Here is a 27,318-nt window from a genome sequence, read left to right as displayed (position 1 = left end):
TTAAAGGGAGTTGTCACCAAAACATTCATCACGTCACCAACTTAAGTTTGTAAAAAAAGAATTGGGTGTTAACTTTAACCGTTAATCTTAGTTCAAAGTTAACCAGCGATGGTGAAACCGGGCCTAAGACACGCTTTTAAAGATGTTATGAAACTTTAATGGACTTCGTTCATTGCACTGTACTGCATGCCAGAGCAGCGAGGAAAAATGCTTTGTTGTACTCTGCGAGAGTACTTTCAATGTATGGCGTAGCAGGAAGTCAACAGAACACAAATGTTCAGGACTGAACAAAAAGCTTTAATTGCAACTGTTTAACTGCATTTTTTTCTGTTTTACCATCAAGTACAAATTCATTGTGCACAACTGCATGCTTATCATCCAACTATTTGAGTGCAACACTTGACACACCAATGTAAGAAAAGTCCTAAATCATTTTTATACAATCTCTTATCTAAATTCAGTATTAAAGCTCTATTATGCTATGATGATGATCAGCATGGAGTAAATTACACATGTGGGAAGAGAATATATATAATGTGTTTATATGTATATGCAGATGAACTTTTCTTATATAGACTAATTTTACTAAGGCACAGCATTAGGATAGAGCTCTTCGAAAAGAAACAGCCTTCCACCTAAATCTTCGAGGAAGACCATGTATAATGTACTTCAAGACCAATGACATGTGAGGGAAGTTCAGGGACATATGCTGGATGGAGAGAGGAATTCAAATCAGACCTCACAATGCTGTACAGACACATATATACACACTAACAAGTTCCTCTTCAAATCTACAGCACTTGAATGCTCAAGCAACCCTTAAAACAAAGTTCCGCTATTCCATGCTTCATCCAAGCACACATCACAGACCAAACTGAAACCTTGAGCTCAGAAACTTTGAGCAAAACAAAAGAAATGTGCCCTACAACACATGTGTGTAAACTTTCTATACAAACTGTGCAAACAAGAAGGCCCTTTGAATAAGAGAAAAAAAAAGCAGCACACAAAAATGCCATGGGTAATATACAGTGACAAGCCCACTGAAATGCAGACACACACAAACACACACATGCCATCAGGTAGCTTAGGAACTCCAACAACAAAGAAATCTTTCCCTGAGGAAAAAGCTACGGCAGACAGGTGAGGGAAAAAAAAAAAAACTCCCAATGCGAACCTTTGAAACACACGTTAACACAGGTTAAGACAAAGGCAATGTGTCCTTCTGCAACAAATTTGAAGGAGCTCAGACAACAGAGTGTTCCCAGGACAACACTAAATCTGCAGGGAACATCAGCTGCTACGTGAGACTAACTTTTTTTTACGATAACGAATGGGGGACAACGCACAACAGCACGGCCTACAATGTATGAGTCAGAGGGGGACAGACAGGTCCATGGTGGTCCGTAACCGTCTGCCCACCCAGTCTCAATTGCAAGGTGCCCAGCGGCTTGCAGGTGTCATCCAGTCTGTAGCTTTTTTGCAAAAGTGTTGGCACTCCCGGTGTAATGCATGGCCCTGCATGCCGCCTGACCTGCATGGCTTTTCTGTCTCCAAGCCCAGTATGTTGGCACTTGCCATTTGTACATGGCAGGGCCAGGGACACAGGACACCAGTGGAGGAGGAGGAAAGGCAAAGACAACACCCCTACTATGTACAACAAAGATTCCGCACTCTCTCATATCATTCCGTAATAGGCGTACAAGAACAAGCCCAGCTTTTGCATTCCCCCGTCTCGAAGCTCGAATAACAATACTGTGCTGCAAGCTAAAATAAGCAGAAAGGACAAGCCCCAAAAGGGTTATCCAAAATTCCCCCAATTCAGAAAAAAGAATAAATAACAGTTGGCAACCATTGTGATAGATATCCCTTTCATATGTGTATGCGTATATTATATACCAATGGCAAGCCCCCGAAAATGGTTACAAGCTGTCAACACTACCAGACGTGTTACAAGGTACAAGAGCAATATGCTTATCATACATAATGCATTATGACAGGCTATCCTTATGTAATAGTTTGTGCAGGAAGGGACACCTACAACACAAATCACAAGTGGTCAAACGCTGTATGTGAGCACACAATGCATTACAGCAAAGGGGCTCATGCAGCCTCCAATTGGAACACTTAAAATCAACTGTGACAAGGTAGCTTTAGTTTACAGAACAAAAAACGGGGAGAAAACTATCTCCAGAACAAAGCAAGACTAGCTCAAGTTAGACAATCCTATCCACTCATGGCAAAAGAGTCCAACATGTTTTGCAGTTCACCCCCTTATTAAAATTCGGGGGCATTCATTACACGAATACCTAGATCACCACTGGAACCACACTCCGACCGAGGAACTACGACCTAACACGAAGCTGACGTTTCACCTCTGCCAGCCTCTTCTGAAGCATACGCTGCCGCTGCAGCTCGTGTCTGAGAGTTCTTTCGATCTGTCCGTGCTGCGCCGTGAGCTGCCGCGCGTGAGCGGCAGCTTGCGAGAGGATAGCTACCTTAGGGGCCTTGGAGTTCTCCTGCAGCTCTGGGACGATGGCTCTCAGCTGCTGAAACGCCGAGCGGAGATCGTCTCTGCGCTTGCGCTCCATGCTGTTGTGTTCCCGTCTGCGTTCAAAGTCCTCGGAGTCCGAGCTGGACCGAGAGCTCATTCCTATGGGGACGAGGCGAGGTCGCGGCGTCTCCGGGACCACTTCGACGCGCCTCGCCTTCTTGGGAGGAGGCACTACGACGTGTCTCGCCCGACGTCTCTTGCTGCCGACAGTCACCATTCGTTTCCGACGCACCGTGGGCTGGACATTTTCACGCTTTGTCGTCGGGTTGATCACGCGACCGCTAGAGGTCATCCGGGGTGAGGGGGACGGAGCACGAGGCCGTGATCCGCGGAGAGGTGTTCGAATCGTCCTCGGCTGAGCGTAGTGCTGCTGCTGCTGGCGTTCTCCGGCCACCGTCACCACGTCGATCTCTTCATCTTCCTCCTCGTCATCGTCGTCGTCATCTGCACAGAAAATACACGCAATATAGACCCCCCCTAATCTGCAAAAAAAAAGAGAACAGACAAAACGTTTAGGTAATTGGAGCAGATCTACGCGTTTAGCGCAAGCCCTGCGTTCATTGATTCGGCAGCACAGTGCTAAAAACCTCAAAATAATAACGCCCCAGCCAGACAGGTCAACGCTCGGCAGCTACAGTGTTGCGCATTCCTGGCAAGACGACAAAACATTCGTCTCTGCTTTTTTTTCTCTCTCTCCCTCTCTCTCGGAAACTTGAAAGCCCGTCTAGCCCAAGCGCTCTCTAACTACCGCCATTCAACAGTGTTGGCCCTGTCGACGCTGTTCCGACACGGCAGACAAAACGAACTGAGCGTGTAAACACCGCGACGCGATTCTGGACGTGTAATTACAGCAGACTCACTAACGAAACTTTCCACGGATGCAGCAAACGATACGTGCAAACCCCCAGCAGACGAATGAACCCCCACAGCGAGCGCCTCCCGCCTTGTCAAAACCTAAATCCAAACAAGCACTTCCGTGTGGTTGCAGACGACAGCTGCATGCGGAGTTCAAGCACTCCCAGACAATCTAAACTTGGACGCGTCTACGGGGGAAGTCGGAGAAGAAGCACCTGAGAAGAGCAAGAGACTCCCGACACTGCAAACGACTTTGAAAAGAAACAAGCGAAAAAATGCGGCCGTGAACCCTCGCAGCAGCGCTGGAATGCGACGATCGCAGTCAATAGTTAAAAAAAAAGGCTACTATGCTTAGAGAAGACCGGCCCCCTCTACCAAACGAGAAAGAATGAAAGAAAAAAAGAAAAGCGAGAGGCCGATATAAACTATATCTCCAACACTGCAACCTGTCAAACCGGAATTCGCCAAAGGTAGTCGTTTAACCCTCCCCCGTCTAAATTATTGCCGAAACCTGCCTTAGCCGACTGTCTTTGACGCCGCCGACAATTATCCACGAATGATGCATCCCGTTATGCTGCGGAGAAGAAACATTGGGGCAATTGTCTGCCCATGATATATCGGTCACGCAATTTTCGGAAATAAGACAGGCTTTAGAGAACTGCTGCCCAAGAGGATTCCATGGAACGTGAATGTTGCTGTCCCGGTGGAGAGCATATGTTGGGACTAACCGTGATAATGTTGGCGTCACAGATAGCTGGTTATCAAAGTGTCAGCGGATGGCAGGCACCCTAGGACTCGCGCAAGGTCACTGGTGATAAGACATGCTCCACATTGCGAGCCAATTCAATCATGCTGCAAGCGTAAGTCGACGCGGGAAGACACCCTCAAAGATGCTACCGAGTGCTGCATGGGGGTTGAGGTCACGTCTCGAACCTACAAACCAGTCACGCTAAATGCATTGCGAGAGAAAACCAAAATGATAGGAGAGCAGCTGCCATTCATGCGCGCCTTCAGACCTGTTGCAACGTGCCCGTGCACGCCTATACTAGAATCTCCCCCTGAAACCACAAGCGAACGAAAAAAAAAAAAAATATATAAACGAACTCCAAGACTCAGTGTGAAACAACCATTTGGAAGAGACCCCTCCAAGCCCGCGGGGCATCGGACAATGGGCCAGTCACTTCGCAAAAGGCAGAATGCCCTGCGCTTAGAGAGGGACAGCCGGACCATATTATTGGGGGCAGCTCCAGTTCCACGCCGTACTAGTCCGCTTTGAGGGTCCACGGAGGCTGAATGGGCCCAAAATGCCAAGAAAGCATTACAGGTCAAGGCTTCAAAAAATTTTTTTGACGAAGGGGGGAATGAAGAAGGGGAAAGGCTATTTTTACTTCCCAAACTTTTAACAAAGCGACCGCATCCGCACTTGCCCCGCATAAGTTCTTCCGGGAACGTCGAACGACGTCGGTAACAAAGGGACGTCTCGAAACAAGCGGTTCGTTCGACAAACTCAACACCAAACGGCAACCTGTAGACTCTGCAGAAGTGCCAACCACATGCACAGACGACAGCGCACCTAAGCACAACTAAATTCGGTTTGCAGAAGGAGCAACGCAGACAAGGCCGGATCACCGAATCTCACCCAGATGCGCAGCGGTTCTAGCGCGGCCGTCGACGTCTCGCCCACCGCGATAATTGCACAACGTCAGGAGCGGCACAGTGCCCGACTCGCGCGCTTTCTCCCAGACTTCTTTTTTTCATGTTCTTTTCACCACGCTCTCCCGATTCTGCGCACAACGAACCGCGCCGTCGCTGCTCACCGTATAGTTCTGCGCCAGCGCGAGAACCGGGTGAAAGACCTATCGATCTAGCGTTCACGAAATCACCAGTCTGACCTTGGCCCGGCAGTTCTCACCTCCCACAGCCTCATCCCTGCCCGGGAATTTCCCCGAAACGGCTAAAAAGGAAGCCCACTTGAAGGTACGGAGCGCAACACATGGGGCACGCAAATACGAAAACATACACCCCTAAGCTCCAACGCAGTCAGAAACTGTGGCAAGCAAATATTCACCCGCGTTTTGCGAAAGGGTTCCCCCTAGCTCTGCCCTGCCCTGTGCACGCAAACACTTTCAGAGCAAACCGCAAATATTAACTCTCCAACATTCCCCGGGAACCTGGGAGGACCAAAGACGAAAAAATGCTTACCAGACTCCGACGGTGTATCCGACACGACGTACTCCCGTTTCCACACTCCTCGACTTCTAATGAGCACCTGCACGGGTACCTGCTTCGGCGTAGGGGGAGATGGGTTGGTGCTCGCGTCGCCAGCTTGGTAGTAACAGTGGTCACTCAACGGCGTGTACGCTAAAACGGAACTAGGGTCCACACACTGCGTCTCCACAACTTCTTCCTCGTCCAACACAGTCGTTGCCATAACGTCCGGAAGCACGACGGGCGATGACAAAGACGTTGACGCAGCCTCGGGAGTCGGAGTCGTCGGTGCCTCGACGGGGGACGGTGTGAGACGAAGTTCCTGCACTTGAAGTCGCTCGCGAGCGGCTTGTTGCTTGCAGTCTTCCGAGCATTTACCGGACCACATACAGTCATGGAGCAATTCGTTACGAGACGACAAGTCCGACACTTCTGGACACCACGTCGAGTCGAACATTTCGTCGCCCGACGGGAAGTCGAAGTCTTCACGGAGGAGATCTTCGATGAGGTTGTCATGCTCAAACGTGATGTCACGGAGAGCCTCAACGTCGTCCACGACGACAGAGTCTTCGAAGATGTCATCGCAGCAAGTCTTCTCCGAGCGGTCGGGGGACCGCGGAGGTGTGGGCAACAGCTCAAACTTCTTCCAGATATCATTGTTAGGTGACGGGATGATGCCGAACTCCTCCATGAATTCCAGGGCGGCGGATTCGGAGACAAGAAACAGCGGGTCAACGTCGATAGCGTCAAGCACTGTCCGAACACAGGAGCCGCCCAACTTTGGCGGCGACGTAGACAACATGACGGAGAGTCGTGAGAGAGCTCAAGTTACTCCTGTGAAAAGGGTGCAAAGCACGAACGAATATAAGTCCACATCCGAGTACACATTAAATGCGACAAAGGGCATCGTAGCGGCGTCTCCAAACGCTGCGACATACCAAATCTAGTATCACGGCAAGTTAAGATTACTAAACGCTTCTATTACAGAACTTTTGTCAAGATTACCAAACGTCCCAATTACAAATATGTACGCAAACATTTCGCTTGCGAACTAAAAATTGGGAGACGCAAGACGCATTACGTGACCCCGCATTTAAATACCCCGCTCGCACACTAGGCAAGTTGGCGCTTTGTACACGTATGCGAAACTTACGACTGCTTTGCTTACGCGTCAGAGAAAATTCTCCACAGATGGTAGCATCACTGAAGACGAACAGCAGGAAAAGGAAAAATTGCGCAGCGTCAGACGCTGACGTGCTTCGCGTGGAGGTAGCCGGCGCCGCCATGCCGGCACCGCACTTTAAATGTCATTCATTCAGCGCAAGCCGGTCGGGAGAACCGGCGCAACCGCACCCAGTGTCCGCGAAAGCGACACACAACGCGGAAAGTACGCCACCACGAGAACGCTGAAAGACACCGAGGCCGTGCTACTTACAGGAAAATTGTTGTCAGTAATCCACAAGCACGTCTAATCCCAAATTGCGGCGAGTATCCAACACATAATCCGAGGGAGAGAAACCACGCACACACCAACAACGGCTCACTCACGACTGACGCTTGATGGCGTTTTGCGACTTAAGTAAACCTTCGCCAGCTGTATCCGTGCGCGTTGCGCACTATGCCATAATTGTTCGCCAAGTCCGTGACACCTCGTCCAGTACGTTGGGCATGTTACGGTACCATCTACAAATATGTAGTTTTAGGATTTTAGCGCAAATTATCACATAAAATGCAAAAGAATACTGACGAACTACTTCGCTCCGCGGAGCGGGCACCGCAGCAACACTTGGCCAACGCAGCGGGAAGCTGCGAGCTGGTGGCAAGTGGGATACTCGCACCCAATGGGATGCGATGCCGGTAAAAGCGCGGGAGATTTTCCACCAATGGGGAAGCTGCTGCGACCTGCTCGCCGGTATTCCACGTGCACCTCTCGCGCAGGGAAGTTTAAACAACGTCCGAAGGGGGGGGAACGCAGGCCAAGGAGCGACGCTTTCTTCCTCTTCTCGCCGTTTCATTGTGTTCTGCTTGGATCTTTTGTCAAGAACCAAGACGCGAACTGCGGGGACCAGTGACGTTTTTCGACAAGCTTCAAGATTGCGTGTCACCATATGCGCATTACACAAGAGCTGTGCGAATGAATGGAATAAATTTCAAACTTGCTGTCACGATGTTACGAAACATTCGTAAAACCCCTTGTGAAAAACACGGCAACTTTTAAGTCACGAAAGAGGCTTCGAGGTGCTATTTCCCTTCAGAGCAACAACTGTGCTGACAAACTCAAACGACGTAGACGTAGCATATTGCGGATGAGTCAGGGACCCAATGGGATGCGGCGTCATTGGCGGTAACACATAGCAATCAAGCTATCCGTACTTACTTGGCCGGCGATCGATATCGTGGCGACAGAGAGACTGGAAGTGAACTCAGAAGAAAGCGTGCCCGGGCACAATTCCGCTACCGAAGACGACCCGCAAAGCGGCGTTGCACAGAAGACCGGCCAACGCAACGTAGACGGGGAGTGAGTTTGAGGAGCGCCGATAGATGGCGCATTGGTCGGACATCGTCTGCAAAGAAACGAGAACGGCGCCGGTTTCTGTGATAAAAGGCTTCGGCTTTTTTTCTACGCATTATTCTTATCATTATCGTAATTCATCAGCAACATGATGTGATTACGTTCTTCAATATAACGTCATTTTTGCGTGCTGGCGAATTCTCCGCTCCTGCGTGAAGTAAGGAGAATGAAGCTTGGCAGAAGGGCCTCTTGCGCGCGCGTCGCAGACGACGAAAAAGTGCGTTCTATTTTTTGCTTTTTTTTTTCTGACGCGCTGCGCTGAAAAATTATTCAACAATAAATGTTGGTTTTCGGATTTGCCGTCTGGAGCCATTGAGAACGGAAATGAACAAATGATACAGGGATAACCTCACAGCAGTGATTTCCCCAGAAATTCACTGCTGGGGAGGGGGGGGTTCCACTAAGGTTTTTTTCTTAGACACGGAAAGAATCGTGGCACAATGGTGACATCTATGTATTTCCCGTTTTATTTGTACATGTTATTGCGTTAGACCACAGTACATTAGAATACAGATCCATAATGAACGGCATTTCAACATTAAGATGCATAATCAAATCGCAAATGGTTCTTGGTGATCCACATTGAGTTTGCGTGCCCGCACGCATTTTTGCTCGTATATACGCGCAATATATGCATTGAACAGTCACTTTCAGATGATTTTGGACAAATGCATGGTACGATCATCTGCATGACTGTGGTCCTACAGCCCAAGTTTGACAGTACAGGATGTAATTCGCTGCGCCGGATTCTCTACCAGAACGTGTTGGTGGCCGAGCTGGGTGGGGTCACCTGAGAAATTTCAGTGGGGGTGTTGCAAAAATGCAGGGGGGAAGGGGTGTACACCCCCGGGGGGTGTAGGGAAACCCCAGCCTCACAGCATATTCTTACAGCGTGAGATACTGACCGATGCTGACTCTGAATAGCAGAGCACTGCCATGTTCGCTGCTACCTTGTAGCACTGCGAAGAGAAGTATCCGGTCGTGTGTGAATATTAAAACGCATACTTATGACTATAAAAAATTATTACTGCTTGAAGTCAACTTCTTGGCCAGAGAAAAAAGAAACAGTCTGCAGGAATCTTTGACCTGTTTCTGTCACGCTCGCCACGGAGATCAAAATCAAAATAAAACCATCCTGAACAGCCAGGGCGACGGACGGGGTGGGTGTTCCTCAACACACATCCCACAGTTGACAACTCCTTGTCAGTAGACATGACGGAAGTGACGTCATCTTCTCAACGAACTTGTGTACGGTGAGCGTTGTGAATGAAACGTAAGGAAGAACGGTTTTGATTGACAGCTTCAAAACGTCCGCTTCGCCTCCGCAGTGCGAGATACAAACTAGCCTTTCTTTTTCTTGTTGGTTCGGTGCGTCTTATTGCCGAGCGATCTGCCTGCCGATATGACAGCTTGTTGCTCACGGAGGATTGTTAATTTTTTTAAATATCCTTCATAATTTAAGACGTCCACTTCAATCTAGTGTCCAATAAGAAGTTTTCGGAAACTCATATCATCCGGAGACAATATCAACACATCTTTTGCTGCAGGCACAAATGTTCTGCGCAATTCTACAGATATTTCGGACTATTTTCTCGCTTGGGGATGTTTGATGAAAGAAAAATCAAGTGATGTGACGGAATGAAGTACATAATCGGGGTCGACGCCTGGGAAAGGGCTTGGATCAACGTAGGAACACCGTGGCGCTATTTTTACGTGAACCTCTTCACAATTCCCGAAGGACCCAGATGGGAACCTCTCAGATGCCGTTCTACCAGACCACAAGTCCAAAAATAAGCCGAAGGTCATCAGTAGCAATTGAAAAATCTCAAATAGCTTGCGGCAATAATAACTGCTAGCCGCGGTGTAGTACTTGTAAGCAAAGCCACCTGAAACCGTCGCGTGGTTCTCGCTGCGAGAAGGTCAGTCATTAGACGACCTAATAGCTAATACTGCCTGTAGTCTTAAGCTATTAGACAAAGAACGTGAACTGAGTTTGGAACATGGGAGATTTATGCGGCCATTTCACATGACGGGAACTGGTATATCGTCCAAGTTTTTTTTTTCTTTTTTAAGCTCTTGTTCAAATATGTCCATTAAAGCAACAATCCAGAAGAAGGAAGGTGGTATTCTATGAAGTTGATCCGAAAAAGTTTCCAAAATTATAACGAAGGAAAAACCAGAGAATGATGGCGTAGCTGTCCTCTAGTTCAGCTGTTGCTAACAGGAACAACAAGTCAACCACAACTGCCCGTGACAAAAGCTCGCCCCTACAACCTCAATCCCTCTGGAATTTCCTTCCAGGGAGAAACATAAGGCCATGGACCTCCTTTCCCGTTCTGACAATCCTCTTCCAAGATACGTTTTTGGCATGGCATAAAAACTGCTCAAATGGGGAAGCACTTAACCCCAATGCCACTCTTTTGTGTGTCAGCTTTCTCAGAACAAGCTTCTCAATAACTCTTGCCTAAGAAAGCTTCGTTTCAAAGCAGGTGTGTTCGAAACTATCCAATGACGGCTGGGTGACCGCTGGTGGAGCGAACATTCCGTTATTCTTATTATTCGTAGTTGCCCCAGTGTACTTTTTGTTGTCCGAATGGTATTGTTCTGGAACGGGCCGATATGCCAGTGACCTAAGCTGCCTCTTCGTGAGCTTCGGATTTCAAGGAAAGCAAATCGTGTTTAGCGTAGTAGTTGTTATATGAATGAGGTCGTGTTTGCATTCCAGATGACACGCCCTTTCAACTGTGTTATCGGCGAAGGGACGGAAAATCCAACCAGATGCGACCTGTTTCTAACCGGTTGATTGACATGTATGACTTCATGGCAAGAAAAATAAAAGAAATCTGTAGAGAAAAGAATGAGAGAAAAAGTGGGGAGCATTGGGATGGAATTCATAAAAAATATAAGGATAAAAAATAATAGATTCTCAGTATTATAGTTTGATCATCAAGAGCAAAAAAAAGAAAAAAAAAGAAAGAAAGAAAAAACTCCAGAAACTGCGAGCGATGCATTTCACGACCCTTGCCCAGTTCTCTGTAGAGCATGAGGGCGGCAACAGACACAACCACAACAACGACAAGTTTTATCGCCAGGGGTGATACTTTATCCCATTGCTGGCGGTGATGATGAGGACGACAAAGTTCCATATGGCACGACAAAGAGTGTCTCTTATCTGATTACTACTGAATCCATATACCCAGCATACTATGGCCGATATTTTAATTCGAACAAGATCGTAGTTATCACCAACAACGTTACTTTGATGACGTTGGTGATATATGATTGATGTGTGTCTCATATCCAGGGACGACAGTCTAGCACATCGCTCGCGGTGAAAGTATAGAATGAGCCTCACAGTGAGAGACGAAGTCCTACACATCATCTTATCATCATCATCATCATCTTCAACACAGGGACGATGTCGTGTTCTTAAATACGGCGTATCATCTTACGAAACAGTCGAGCATTCTACTTGTTTCGAGAACGTGAATCTCGAGACGGGGGATTTCGCAACCGGGAATATCGACGTCCTCCCCCCCCCCCCCCCCCCCGTGGCGGGTACGTTAGTTGCTCATTGGCGGAAAGGCAGGGGTGCCATTAATGCTCGAAGGATGGAATGACGTATATAGTCAGAGGGGAGGGAGGGGTTCGAACCTCTCCGAAAGCGTACCTTTGGTAGTGCAATTGGGAGGGGGGGGGAAACGAGGGTGACATCCCCTCCCCCATGTAAAGTTGCCGTAGAACATCTCCCGAAATATTTTGCTGGCTACGCTGCTGGGGGCAATGACGGCCATTTCTCAGCTGCGCAATACGTGCTTCTCCGTCTGCTAGATCTAAAAGCTGCCAAAAAGCACGGTTATATTGCTTTCTGTGATAATATGCGTTTGCTGCTGTTTGTCATCACTGCACTTCATTTGCTGACTAAGGAAAATTTTAATGGCTTCTCATTTATTAGTGCTCTAATTTCCAATTTGCGGAACGCAGGTTAGAACAGACTCGATGGACCTTTTGCGCGGCCACCTGCAAGCGGCCGCGATGTTAGGTAGCATGAAATAATCTGCTTCAAGATTACGTGGACGTTTGAGGTCGAGGCTTGACGATGCTTTGTATTTGTAATCCCTTAATGAGCTTTCACTCCTTCTGCTCGTCTTCTCTTACAAGCTTGCGGCACGGTCGCCATGATTACGTGGCATGAAATGCGACGTTTCGACACTCCACAGCCAGGGGCGACGCCAACCTGCAAGTGGTCCGTTATCGCCTACAATGTGCCTGCAATGCACAGCGCATCGTGTCTGATACAAACCGTTTAACATTTATGATATTGTTTCTAAGGACGCATATTTATTCGCACACTCGCAAAATAAAGAATACTCAAGACAAAAAAAAAAAAAAAAAAAAAAATCGAACGCCTCGAATCTCGATTCTCACCGGTACACCGAGGAAACCGAGCACAATAAACATCACGGTACAGATTCCATTCTTTCTTTTTCTTTTTGAATTGTTCGGAGCTCTTCTTAAAGCACGAAGGGTGTGAACAGGTAACGTGCCCAGTGATCTGCCAAGAACACGGCAAAAAAGAAAAAGCAGAACTCACACGACAAAGTGAAGAAAAGCTCCGGCCTATTTGTCGCCACCAAGGTCGTGCTCGTAAAAAATTGAGGAAATCGTTGGAAACTTTTCAAGCGGGGCTTGGAAAACCAACGGAGTCGCACCTCCTAAGATTGTCAACCCATAGGGCACCGTGCACTAGCGAGAGGACGCTGCGGTCGCTTGATCGACAGTGCCACCCGTGGCGATTTCGCGCGTAACGGTCTGGTACTGACGCCGTATCGGCGCCTTCGCGTATGTAGCTTTGGTGCGTACGGGTGTTTTCCCGAATTTTATATATCGGCTTTGGGGCTTTGGACTCATTAACCCGTGAGACTACTTGTGTGGAAGTGGTTTGTCACGCAAAATGTATGCGATAGGGAAGCCTTTTGCACGTGGAACATTATGTGTCTATGCACAATGTGTGACACAGTGTGTAGCGCAGACAAGCGTATAGTATTCGTTGCCCGTATTTACGTGAAGTTAAGTGCATATTTATCCGCAAGGGACTACCAATTATAGACTACACATCAGAGACTAGCTATGTCCAGTACCTGCGCTATGAGGACGGAAATCTCGCACTGAAGAATTCACAATAATACACTCAACAACAAATTGGAATATACATTACGAAGATAGCGGGAAAAAAACGTTCTCGTTTCTTTCTTATGCATAATCCGTTAACGTGATGATGCACTGTGAGGATAAGTTCCTTAGTCAAATTATTCCCAATCTTGCATCGCTCAAGTCGGGGGATTCCCTTTTAGCCCTTTGTGCCTGCATTTGATGCACAGTCATAGTAATAAAAATCAATCAGTCAATCAAGATTGTTTCAGGATATAAATAAGGCGTGTTTTTGTTTGAAACTGGATATGTAATGATAATAATGTTTTATTAGTGCTAAAACACGACCACAGCGGCCTTATAGTATATGTGAACATAGCGCATCAGACACATTGTCGCAAATTGCAACATAGAAGCAGCCAGAAATATCACGCAAAAGAAACACAAAACATAAACTATGCTAAAAAAAAACGGCAATAATTAAGAAGAAACAGTGAAGTTGCTGTTCGACAAACGCATGATTACTTTTGTGTGTGTGCGCGGACGAATAGGAAGGAGCAGAGAACCACTTGTAAACCGAGATCACAAGATTTGGCAACGATAATAAGATCATAAGGACAGAATGCACCTACATAAAATGATGACGGCTTGCGAAACGCAGCTCGGGGAGGACAAATAACTCCCTGTGTTCGCATGCAAGCTTTATATTGAAGGAAGACGAGGTCCAAATCCAGTCTTCGCCGACACGCCGCAAAATTAGGGTCCGAGTAAAAGAGATAAATACTGTACGACATATGGCAGACACAAATTTTAGCCAAGCTCCACGATGTTCATTGGTCATTCATTGGTGTATTTCGCAACTTTTTCACGTCAGTTGCTGTGCTATAAGTCCGCATCGTGATGCTCAACTGGTCATTGACAAATATTCTAAATGCAAGGAATGAGTTCTAAGTTTGAAACAACGGATTTGAGCGGCACGTTGGGTGGATTGCCGTGAAAGCGCTCTCTCAAATACGTGATCGGCGGGACGATACAGCGAGAAGGAAGAAACCTTTACGGCAAGTTGCCTCTCTTTCACAGTAACTTGGTTGTCGTGGCAGATTATCACATAGAATTAGTTTCCATTTTGTCTTCTCCTTTGACTTTCTACCCAGGCAGCTTCAAATCGCTCTTTTCGAACGGCGAAACTAGCACAGCACTGCTAGACGCTGCTGGCTGGTACCAGGGCATTACGCCGCGTTTCCCCTCGAGGTGCCGCTGCCGTCGATAGAAAACCCTAGCGCACGGTTCCCATACCACGGAGGAAGGTACATTCTTAAAGAGATAGACGCTCTCCTGAAGATCTATTGCATCAAAAGAGATTGTATTCTAGGCAAAAAAAGAAAAAGAAGTCAGATAGCAATCGTTGACGCTTCAGAAAGAATCCAGTATAGTTCGGTACGAATATAATTAATTGCCGAACAAAACGCAGCAATCGCTCTGATGCCCGATACTGATAGCGCGTCTCTTGTTGCGTGAAACGTTTTTGTACGTTGCGGGCTTTCATTTTGGGCTAAACGAAGAAAGAAGTAAAACAAGAACAAATAAAAAAAGGAAAAAAAAAACACACACACAAAATACACCTCCGTGGAAACACTCGGTCGCATGTTTTTCGAGGCACTCGATAGCTATCCAATTGAAACCTCGGCTCTTAAACTGAGTTGTTTGATAGCAGTTGAAGAATGTAGAGGGTTGGGTCAAGATCCACTTGGAAAAAGTACCAACAGAACTATAAAAATGTAAATATAAATATTATAGTTTTGTTGTTACTTTTGTTTGACAGCAGCTAAACAAAAGAAAAAAAAAACGGTGGTATTGGAACCCACACTCTCTGATTGCCGATCAAAGATGCTACCACTACGACGGCCCGTACACCATTATTTTAAAAGTTATCTAATCAGTCTTATGTAATTAATTAATTAGACTAACGAAAATACAAAACACTGGACGTTACGATACAGGACCGCTAACAATATTCAGTTGATTTCGTTCGCGTAAAGCTCTTCGTCTTTTTTAAAATAAAGTCTAGTGTATGTTATAGTTGGAACATACCGTACCAAGTACAGAGTACTGCGCAAATAGATGAAATAGTGCAATAAAAGGACTACCGTTTCAAGCAACATAGTACTGGTTGCGGCTTCTGAAGTTTCGCGAGAACTAACATAACAAAAAAGCCACATAGTTGAATCTGAAGCAGTGGTTTATCCCGGATCGCAAGGAGGGGGGGGGGGGGGGGTTGCAAAAATATCGGGGGTGGGGGAGGTCATAATTACACTGCCTGATATGATGCTGATATGACGGAACGCCCTCTCGTGGGGAGCTGACAGGAACGAAAGGGAGGGTGTGCGGGTGGGTGGGTTTCGACAAACATTGGGAGAAGGGTGGTCCCCGTCAAATAACCGATCTGCGGCCGAAAATTAGAAGCTTCGGATTCAAACATTCTGGAAAATCTGGAAAGAAGCCCCTGTCACTTTTCACTGTCACGAAGGACTTTTCACTCCTAAAATTAGACAGTGACATATCGCCCTTGGCATTGCCGCCATGTTGGATTTTGATACAAGACCAATTCCGAAGATTGAGCACCGTGTCACTTCACGCCTCCCTACCTATCTAATTCCAGCCAAAGATTCTCCTGGCTACGTGCAGTCAGACGAAAAAGTTGTGTAATGATGAGAGTAATGTGTTTCGGAGCCTATTTTTAAGCGGTCCCAGAACGGTAATGAACGTATAGTGTCACACGTTCGTTTTACGCTGTACTCTGTGTGCAACAGGATATGGGTATATACCTTCGAAAGGGCTGTTGCGCAATCGAGAGGTGCTCAAAAGCCTGGCGCCAACAGCACGTGCGGGTGAAGGAGTAGAGGTTTTGACATTCCGTTGGTTGGATGATGAGCAACCGCGATATATGTTGATCACAATGTCAATTCCGTGTATCTATATGTTTCTATTTCTTTCTTCGAAGAAACAGGAGGAACTAAAGTAGCACTATGTACTGAATGCGCGAGTGTAGGGCTAATCTGCGAATTGTTGCACCACACTGATGAGACATCTGCCAGTCACTTCCATATGTCAAAGTGAACTCTCACTACGTAGTTGGTACAGGTCAGTCAAAGCCAAGTTCGAGTTGCTATTTCATCATCAACTTTATCTCTACTCCGTTGCATAGGCAACGAACGAAACGGGAGCGAGATAAAACAAATGTCATATATAGTGATAGAGATAGACGCAATCAAACTTTTGCTCCACACGCGCGGCCTTAACCGAGGAGTGTGACCGCACGCTATCACTTGGCCTATACAATGCTACAACGCCATATGATACTGCCATAAATACGCAAAAGTCTTCCAAATGAATTCTTTAACGAGTCGTGTAATATCGCTAATGCAGTCTGACAGCCAAGGCGCTGTACAAAGAGCGACAATAAAATGTTCCTGCCTACAGGTAAAAGATGGACGGCGTTGTGATGGATCATGTCATAACCGCGCTACTCGTTTGAAGGCGAAGAAATACAAATGCCACTTCGTATCACTGCGAGAGCAGGTCACTTTCAACAAAAATTACGTTCTATGCGTCAAATCTACATAGTTTATTCACTGACGTCACCCCCTCCAGAGGGCACTAGCTTCGAAAAGGTGAAATCGCAGTCTTAATATAGGTTCCCCGAAGTTTGGTACCTCGAAAAAAAAAAGCGATCGAAATCCCCTTTGCAAAATAAACCACACCAGCGGCTAGTGGTAGCCAAGGTCATGGTGAAGACTGGGAGGTGGTGGGTTCGAATCCTACCACCTCTGTGCTGTATGAGGTTTTCCCTGGATTTTCCGAAAACTTTCCAGACGAATGTCGGCACAGTTCCCCCTGAAGTCGGCCCAGGACGCACACTAATCCCCTCTGTCCCCCCACTGCTTCCTGTTCTCCTCTCTCCATTCCATCCACATATGTACGCCACTCATAGCCAAAGTTGCTTCGTGGCGCTAACACGAAATTAAAAAAAATAAAATAAACTACTGTAAATAAATGTTATCTGACTATCAAATGCGCAGTCGCGCGCGGGAAACTGCCAACAGCGAACTTAGGCTAACCAGGGCATGGAAACGCAAACACTGAACTTGGACCAGCATAATAACAAACTAACCAACGTGCTCTTGCGCAGTGTCCGCCCGGCTAAGCCTAACGGCCGCTATCAATTAAATGCGTCTTTCGTTCGCTAAAACGACTTCGACAGACGTCGAAAGCCCGCGAATTTGAGTGGTGATGTTACGTTTTTAAACACGGCACATCACCTTACGAAGCAATAGAGCATTCTCCTCGATTTTCCTTGTTTCGAGATCGGGGATTTCGAGATCGGGGATTCCGCAACTGGGAATATCGAGGTCCTCCCATTTAGAGGACAATCAACGTTTAAAATATGGAAATTACTTGGATTGTGGTACATAATAAAATTCATAATATTCATACAGCAGCGTATCTTCGAAACACCAAATACACGGTGGGTGTGACGTGGGTAAAGGCCTGGACTGCCAAAACCTGAGGGCCTACATTATGGTGGCAAATCTGCTAGCGACAGTGGCGCTCTCTTGCGGATGACGTCGCGTGAATAAACCCTATTTGAATTTTTCTATGATGATAATTCTCAGCTCCTAGATGATAATTCGTAGATGACGACAAAACCGGGTAGCAGCACGATAGGAAAGTCCCATAAACTGGCATTTTTCTTTTTTGCTAGGCCCAATCATAAAGGTGTTGTTGTTGTTTTTTATTTCATGTTAGCGCCGCGAAGCAACTGTGACTATGAGCGGAGTACAGACGTGGACAGACGTGGAGAGAGGACAGCAGGAAGAAGTGGGGGACAGGGAGGTTAGAATGCGCCCTTGGCAGACTATCACTCTTAAAAAAAGAAGGTGTACTTTAACTCCTTTTCCTTGCCTACCCAGAAAGGAGTTACTGTACACCTTTTTTGTGTTACGAGTGTTTTGTGTTACACCTTACGAGTGTAAAATTGGTGTTATCGGACTTAAAAGGCGTATAACTTATTACTATTCAGGATATCGACAATTGTCATTGTGCACCACACCACCCTTCGTAACTTCCAGCTCCTAAACAACATATGGTGTTCTACTATCGTGAATATATCGTACATCCACGTTCAGCGCAGAAGACCACAACGGCCATGAGACCGGCGCGCGCAAGACAAATATTTCCCGCCAAATACAACAGGAAACCCGAGTGAAGTCAACAGAGAGAACAAACCAACAATGCTCGCTAAAGGCGAAAGGATTATCTGGCCAAGGACTTACGGCGAATCGCCCGCCACCGGACACACACAACACGGACCATTGGGCAAGGTCACGTGGGAGCACATATCGTTAGCCCTAAGAAGATCCGGCATCCTGTTTTGTGTACACACTCGTGAATAGACAAGAGCTGACAACACGTGGTGTCAATCATTTCTAAACGACGGGGGCGCGCTCTTCGTTTATTGGTGGCAGGTTTGAAACCTGCGAGGAATTTGGGAGGGTCTGTCGTCGTTTACCGAACATATTTCCGAGAGAGTTGCTTGGTGCAAGGCCACTGGTTAACAACGTGTTTCTACTCAATTTTTTTCTTTTCCGGGAGAGCCGAATAAATGGCTATTTTGTCGAAATGAAACGAAGGTTACATCTTTGCGAGTTTTCGTTGGCCCGTAAAATTTTTCATAATTCGGTAAAACACCGAATACAAATGAAAGTCCGAGGAAAGATTAGGGGGGTTAATCACTGCACACGTTAAATTTAATGTCCCCTCAAGCTCAAGGTGATGCTGCCGACTTCAACGTTACACCAGCTTGCTTGTGTCCTTTTCCTTGCTTTTTTGTGATTCACGCTTGTGATTCCACGATTCAAGGTGTTCCTTTTGTGATGTCTCACAGGGGCCAGTTTTGTATTGAATTGTGATTTTAAGGGATGCACTGAGACGCACACTTTTGAAATTACGTTGCAATTTATATTCGCCGATAACTGCCAGGTAAACCATGTACACGCAAAAAAGAAAGAAGAGAACATTTCACGACAATAAATAAACGCCAAAAAACATGTGCCGAATCCGCCCTAAAATAAAAACCGAAAACGCAGTACCCTAGCTACATTCCACGAGATCAAATAAAAGGAAATATCGTTTGAGGTATATCGCGAACTCATGCATGATAATGAAAAAATGGCTAGGAAGCAAGCGAGCTGGTGAAGATGATGCATAATGTAAAACCCCGAGACCAGGGAACACGAAAGGACAGACACGTGTTTGTGTCTGTCCTTTCGTGTTCCCTAGTCCCGGGGCTTTACATTATGCATCATGCATGATAGCGTTCATGGTTCTGCGCATGTCCATAACAGAAAGTAAAGCTTCGCGCACTGCGCAGAACCACAAACACTACGTACGCAAACGCCCTACGCCCTTGCGTAAGGCGATAGTGTACGTTGTACTAAAGCTCTGTATTTTCTCCTACACCTCATAACTCTACGCCTGAAGAGTGCGATTGTAAAATCGAGAGAATCGTAAAATGATATGTCATCTGATCGCTGGTTATTTTACCATCGAAAGGTCATTCTCAGCAGGCACTAAAACGACGGGTAGGACCGTTCGGGGCCATATTAAATTCAGCATATCATCATTTGAAAAATTATAGAACCATTGTGTGTGAAAAACGTCGCTATTAATAACACTTACCAGAATGTAAGCTTTTCTTTTCATCAAAACGAACAGAAAATAAAAGGTAAAGAAAAGCAAACAAACCACGTCGTTCGCATACTATGAAATCGTGTCAATTTCTCCCTTTGTGTGTACCCTTGAACGGGCAGTATCAAGGGCTCCGATGCTGATGAATGAAATGACGTCCTCACCCACTACGTCTACGAGTTGACAGACACAACAGCATAGACGCTGGCAACCTGGTGGATAAACTCGAAGCGTGAGCACTGGCGAACGAGAGCACGGACGACACAAACACAGTTCGAACTTATCTTTGCGCCTCTCCTACGAGTGTACTACTGCGACCACAGCGCGTTGGTCTACAGGACGTATAAACATCCGCATGCCGCGACTGGTACGCTGCGGGTACCAACGCTGGCTGGTGCAGGCTGGCGCTCAGTCTGCTCGAAGCTTCAGAGAACAACACAGGAGGAAGAAATGGCTTGCTGGCAGCAGGAAAGTGAACCCAGAGGATATCAATGCAGGCAAGGTACGCTGGCGTAATAGCGACGGAAATATCTGCCCACGAATGAAGTAAGAGCGCACGATTGTTACGCGTCGTTTTCAATCGGAACAGTTATCGTGTCACACAGAAGTTGAGATCAACAGGGTAAGACAATACACAGTTCCAGCTTGATGAAATGTCAAGAAACATAACGAAAGAATGAAGCACAAAGTCGGAGTAACTATTCAATACGTGAGCTTTCGGGCAGAGCCTGCCCTTCTTCAGAGAAAAGAAGCAGTTAAAACATTGCTTATATAAGGAGTGGGATCGGTGAGAGAAGTGACCAAAGAATAAGAGATATGCGACGCAAGGATTAAATCACAAAGAACAAAACAGAAGGCTATACACTGGGTAGATATCTGACGGCAAGACCGTTGGCAGAAACCTACACCACTTTTCCCGTTTGAATTTCTGCCGGCCGCGCTTGTTCGAAGTTCGAACGAATCGTCCTAGAAGCCGAACCGACTAAAAACCATTTGCAGAAGTGCACTTGAAGAGGTGTCAACACCCCTATATCAGGCATACCTGCGGGCGGTATTTCATCGCCACAGCGCGCGCGTCATGCAAAGGGGTGCACTCATGCATGTTATTGGGAGACATGGCGCGGCTAGCTCCATTCATTATAAATCCATTGAGAGAGTCCCACGCACGGCCATGATCACGCCGAGCTTGTGTACACTGCGGGAAGCGCTTAATTAAAACGAATTACGCGGTACCACCCTTCGGGAAAGCAGTAGTATACCGAGGTGGATGTACGGGGGGGGGGGGGGGGGGTGACGTCAAGACTTTTTCCGGGCAAGGAGATCCAACGAGCGGCAATGTTTACAAACGGCCGGCATCCGGATGTGGAAGTTCTCTGGTTGCCGCATGTATGTGCATGGAAGAGTCGAGTCTCGTGATGCTCTCCTTTCTCCCACAGGAAATTCTTTTGTAACCGGGGTACGTCGTGAGAGACCGCTGCTCTTCCGTAGCATCGAATCCTATGGCAGGAGTTGCGCCACTTTGCGGCAAATCACACCTGGCAAACTCCCAGACTCACACTCTAAGAAAAAAAAAAGTAAGAAAACGGGGAGTAATTGCAGTTTCTAGTCCCCCCCCCCCCGCATTTTTACAATTGCTCGTTATGTTAGTCCCCTAACACCGCACTTTACTCCTCAAGACTGTAAATAGTCACTGAACTTCGCAAATGGACTCCAGAATGCAACGATCTACGTCAATATTATGTAATAGGACTATATATAACTTGGCTAACTCATACATTTTCCGCCCATACAGAAGAAGAGATATATCGCAAATCGAAATATCGGCGGCTTCTGTCCTGAGGCAACTCCCTTCCTTCTCACGTAAAACAAGTCCCTCGAATTTCGATACGGGTAATTTCTGCTTAGCGATGTTAGAGTTAACGACGTAACACAAAGGGGTCAAAAGATCCAAGCCTGGCGAACCCTCAGACGAGTCAAGAGATCCAACCGGGTCAAGAGATCCATCGAGTCAAGAGATCCATCGGTGGATCTCTCGACTCCATGGATCTCTTGACCCGTTGGATCTCTTGACGTGGAATCAACGAAAAGTAGGACTGAAGGTCGCGACCCTTTCAGGGACTACCGTAATCCCCTCAAGACCGCGGCTTTCGGGCGCGACCTTGTTCGCCCCTATAGCTTCCAGCGTAGTTCAACTCTACCAAATTGGTGGCGCTGTCGAACACTATGACGTCGTTTGTTTACAAACAGGGAGAGGTTCTATTGACGGTTTAATTGGAAGTATTTTCATTCATTCCACGTCAATTACGCACCTGGGACTATTAGAACAGAGCGTGAAATGTACTTGTGACATTCATTTACTCCGGTGTATTTACTCCCGAAAAGGACCAATATTTGCGGCAATGCAATTAGTCCCCAAAATGACTAAAAATACTCCACATTTTCTGGGAGTGCAGCCTTTCACAATATGGAACTATGTGCAATATATATATATATAGAATGAAAGTTGTTCCAACGTTGTCTGGTGTGGTATTTATGTAGAACGTTGCAGTTCGATGGTTTATGTGTGCCGCTGTTTTTCGTTTTTCAGAGCTCTGAGTACAACGAGTGCCCACAGGCTCATTTTGACGACTTAGATATATTGCTATAACAATACGCAGCGTTGTACCCATATACAATGTACGCGGATATCACGACAGTCTTTCGCCATGTTTACAAGCGATGCACCCGGTTACAACAAAAAGTCTAGTGGAATATACTTACGCGTAGGCGTGTCTTACGGTGCCGTGACATGGGATCGTAAAGCTTTTCACAACCCTGTTGAGGGGTACGGGGCCATTACATCCAACGAGCTGTTACATCCACCGTGCCGTTACATCCATCGATGGACGTAATGGCACGATGGATGTAACAGCTCGTTGGATGTAATAGCACGGTATGGATGTAACGACGCGTTGGACGTAACAGCATGATGGATGCAATGACACGATGGATGTAACGACACGATGGACGTTGGGAGCCACTCAAATCGTTAAAAAAAGTCCACATTTTATTGTTTTTCCTCTGCCAAATCAGTGTACGTACCCAAATTTTTATATCGCGTGTCCTTACTACCCATTTACGCGACCCGAGGACGGTTGTCAGAATACAAATATAATGGGTGACTTGTCCTACAGGGTGTTCAAAATTAAGCTTTCACGAGCGCTACGCAAACACGGCGATGACAGGAAACCGGATGATAACTTTACACTACTTGTGTAAGAAACAGGTGCTGTTAATTATGTAGCAGCTGTTTCTTACTCGAGGAACAGAAAAATATCACCAGGTTTTCTTTTGTTCGCCTATTTATAAAGTGCTAGTGAAAGCTTAATTTTGAACACCCTGTATAGTGGAGTACATAAACATGTACATGGAACTCATTTTGCAAACACATGGTCACGGGACGCTGACAAAACACGGACGGACAACACAGCGTTCCACTCCCTCCGTATCATGTGACCATGTAATCGTTTAACGAACACGCTCTTTTTGTATTTTCATTACATTTTGCAAGGTCTGCTATGAATTCTGCGCGCTGCGCATAACGCCTTGGTCAGCTGGTAAGACGCAGCTTATACTGACGCCAAGGTCGTGGGTTGTGTATATTGATGAACTGGTATAAATTAATTAATACACTATCATATCTAGGGCAGCATTATACATGTATAGGTCAGCATCATTGGTACAAATTGCTCCCCATTCATCATCGCACAATAAAGTTGTTGTTGTTGTTGGTACAAATTAATCCACAGACCGCTCTATCTCTCTCACTCTCTCCCGTAGCTCAATAGCTCTCCCGTAGACTATAGGTGTGTCGCGATCGACAGAAACCACGAACTATCATTACAACGACCTTATCTTATCTTACCTTATCTGTTGCCAAATAGAACGCCTGTCAAAAGGGAATTGATCGTGAATTACGTGTATATTATCATACCGACGCTAAGGCGCACGTGCCTAGAATGCATCACTTACGTTAAAACATAACATTTATATACCCTCGATCTGTAGTGGGTCAAGTTTACGTAGAAACTCAGTCTGGGAGAAAGAATTGATAAGCGCCGTCGAAAACAACATGGCTTATCACCGAGTAGCCTTGCAGATAATGCCGTTTAGGAGTTATAATTACGCTAATCTACAATCACGATAACACGCGCTGGGTTTCTTTTTTTGGCCCAAAGTAACACACACGCTGTTGCTCGCAAAAGACATCTTGACGCCGCTGTTCCACCGGCGTTGTAAACGGGCCCCCGCTCCGACATCGAAAAGCCTCGTTTTTACCTCGTTGTTTTCGAGGGTCAGTTTAGCTGCACAGCGGTTACTCGAAACAGGAACACACAGGAAGAAATGAAAAAAAAAAAAGAAAAAAGGAAAAGAAAAACAGGACAAGATCCCGCAATTCACCCCTGTCCCCAGAAGAAACTCCTAGGAACCGAAGCAACCAAAAACACATCTAATAGCGAATTCGGGTGGTCATTTCGTAGCAAAACGGCCGAGCGCTCGGAAATTGCTAGGTCGGCGACCAAGCTGGATCACGTGACCGTTGCCACCCGAACATGATTGCTAGGAATCTAGCGGTTTTAGGTACTTGGATCACGCTAGGGGCGTCGCGGTCGCAAGTCTTCGAGTTCTGTCGTCTGCTAAACCACGTGATTTCAACATGCGGGCCAATGAGGGCACTCGCCACCGTTGCAGTGCGGATGTGACGACACCGGATACAGTTGAGCAATCTGCTGCTCGATCGTTTTGAGACCGGGCAAAAAAAGTGCTAGCTAGCAAATTCCGAGCGCTTGGAAAGCGCCACGCGAACATGCGAGATTTGCTTCATTTTGACCAAGCGAACATGACTGCTCGAGATCTGGCAAAAAAAGTTGCTCCGAAATGACCACCCGAATTCGCCATAAGGGAACAACGCAGCAAGTGCGACGGCCCGCACCTCACTTGCCCGGGCCCAGTGTTGCCGGGCGAAGGTATACAAACCCGCCCGCCTTGTCGTTTATTTCAATTGCTGGCTCCATTCCCACCCTCATCAACGCTGAAACGAGAGAGGAGTTCCACGGAATCAAACCGGAACATCCGGAAGAGGAACAGTTCGCAAATTCGCTGAACGTGGCACACGTCTTTGCCAAAAAAGATGTACCCCTCGACGTTTCTCAGCAGAGCGAGAGGTCTTCTTCTGGAAGGCTTCCTGGTTTGCGTCACACGATGCCGAAATTAACTCCAGTGCTTTTAACCGTTCGCTTCTTTGGTTGGTTAGCGTGTCGTTCTTGCTAATTTTGGGGGGAGGGGCAACCCGTGACACAAAAGAGGTGCTTGTCGCCGGTAATGAACCAGTGGCTAAATCGAGGCGGGTCACATTACGAAAAAAAGTGATAAGGGTAGCTCACCACGTTCGCATGGATGTGGTTATGCGCTGTTTAATTTTATATCATGTTCCGTGGCAGGGGAGGGGCGACGTCCCCTCCCCCTTTTCATGCATAGAGACAATTTTTAATGCATTTGCACGTTCGTTCTAACTTATAAGTAAGGAAAATATCGCATGAGCGTATATCACTGCTACCGTCACATCACTCACGCACCACTGACATGAAATACATTCCAAACGTAAATATACGTCCCCGTTTGATAACGACATAGAAAAAGCCGAATTAACCGAATGTTGTTAGGTGAAACCGCTTCAACAAAGTCATTCTGCATTGCATAAATAATATATATATATATATATATATATATATATATATATATATATATATATATATAATGAGGGAAAAAAGCCATTAAAGAAACATGTAAATGACACTAGACGTATTTGAAATTAAAAATTACAGATTAAGGTGGCTTCTACATATTATATTCTATATCCTATATATCGTTCTATATATATTCTATATTACCGAAATATCTTAGTGTAACAATCATTCAAAGTCCTCCCTTATCCCTCCCTCAGACCAGGGACTTCCGCCACCCCTGTTTCTATATGTATGATGCAAGCTGAACAAATAAATGAGAATAGCTGGTGACGATGACGGCACACGCAAGTGTGCCATCAGGGGGCTTACACTGCACCAAATCTGTGGCGTGAAACGAGAATATATAGGTCGGATACGTTCGGTTTGTACACCTCTTTCCACTCTGCAGGCAGTTTTCGCATATCAGAAGCTCTCTACGCAAACGATACGACAAAGGGAGCAACGTGACGTCAGTCACTTTAAACTGCGTTCGGAACCGCGCTATCTTGAGCACCCTGATTTGATTTACTGATGTGAAGACTTTCCAATCTACTGCTGAAAGCAGTTAATTTTGCTCACCTGCGACTGCGCATAGTATTTAACCGTATAAGGAGGGCGTTGTCTGAGCAACGCGGAAAGTTGGTGCCGTGCTCGGCTGATTTCGAACCCGCGACCTTGGGGTCAATAAGGGGGATGGGGGGGGGGGCATGTTCCCAACAGATCCACGGAGGCTGGCTGCACTGTCAGCCGGGCACGTCATTCTACGCAAAAATGCCCATAGCCTATGACTACGTGTGTATATGGATCGCGAAACATGTGGACGCTCAATTAGAAACCGTATATGTTCGTCTATAATATGGTACGATAGATGTTAGAGGTAAGGAGGACAGACGTAACGGGTGAGGAAGTAAAGTGAGGCAAAAAAGTTGGAAATAGAAATAAACAAAAAGACATTGGAAGAAATAAATATATAGTAAAAAAAATGGCGGCGAGGCTGGTGGCTGACAAACTTTTTCATCCTCCAATGCTGACTCGAAAGATAGCTCAACAGTTAGGGTTATGAAACTCCCCTATCATCATCATCATCATCATCAAATAAAGGTGTTGTCTTGCTTCTGGAGGCCCTATCCATCGCCTTTGTCCCACAAGCAAAGACGTTATCTGTCCCGTAATTCTTCGTGCTTTTGCAAACTCGTGCAACACGCAAAGCTGCCAAGTGTACAAGCAAGAAACGAGTAACCTGTAACGGCATAACAATGGTGGAGTATCCGCAGTGTAGTGCTGCAGTCACGGAAGGACTCTGTACGAAGCCAGTTTGAGAACGCGCCTTGACGACGACGACTAACACATCCCGAAAACGGTACTCAAGGGCAGCTCTTCTGTTCCCTCAACAATCTTCTCTCCCATACCTCTACGAGCCAGCTCCGTCGTCAATCAACGCGTAAGTACAAACAAAAGCCAAAACGGAA

At 46.5% G+C, this 27,318-nt stretch overlaps 2 protein-coding genes across 3 annotated transcripts in view; both read right to left on the bottom strand.

Moving 5' to 3' along the window:
• Nucleotides 1-276: 276 nt before the first annotated feature.
• LOC135399007 (transcriptional regulator Myc-A-like) lies at nt 277-7,336 on the bottom strand. Its single transcript, XM_064630634.1, has 3 exons — nt 7,050-7,336; nt 5,609-6,448; nt 277-2,995 (listed from the first exon to the last, which is right to left on the bottom strand). The coding sequence occupies exons 2-3, from the start codon at nt 6,414-6,416 to the stop codon at nt 2,343-2,345; spliced, it is 1,461 nt and encodes a 486-aa protein (XP_064486704.1). The 5' UTR covers nt 6,417-6,448; nt 7,050-7,336; the 3' UTR covers nt 277-2,342.
• A 659-nt stretch (nt 7,337-7,995) lies between these two features.
• LOC135399005 (uncharacterized) overlaps nt 7,996-27,318 on the bottom strand; it is a 289,237-nt gene continuing 269,914 nt past the window's right edge. For both annotated transcript variants that reach the window (XM_064630631.1, XM_064630632.1), the window contains one exon: nt 7,996-8,178. The gene's annotated coding sequence lies outside the window, so the exon portion shown is untranslated. The remainder of the gene's footprint in view (nt 8,179-27,318) is intronic.

This window comes from Ornithodoros turicata, chromosome 6 (assembly GCF_037126465.1).
Source record: "Ornithodoros turicata isolate Travis chromosome 6, ASM3712646v1, whole genome shotgun sequence".
In the NCBI taxonomy this organism is placed as follows: domain Eukaryota; kingdom Metazoa; phylum Arthropoda; class Arachnida; order Ixodida; family Argasidae; genus Ornithodoros; species Ornithodoros turicata.
This window is presented reverse-complemented; position numbering and strand designations above follow the sequence as displayed.

Bases quoted from the DNA above. Each gene is read 5' to 3' on its own strand.
- LOC135399007 (XM_064630634.1), bottom strand. From the start codon at position 6,416: ATGTTGTCTACGTCGCCGCCAAAGTTGGGCGGCTCCTGTGTTCGGACA. The intron at 2,996-5,608 runs GTAAGCATTTTT...TTTTCTGTGCAG, and splicing joins GGATACACCGTCGGAGTCTG to ATGACGACGACGATGACGAG.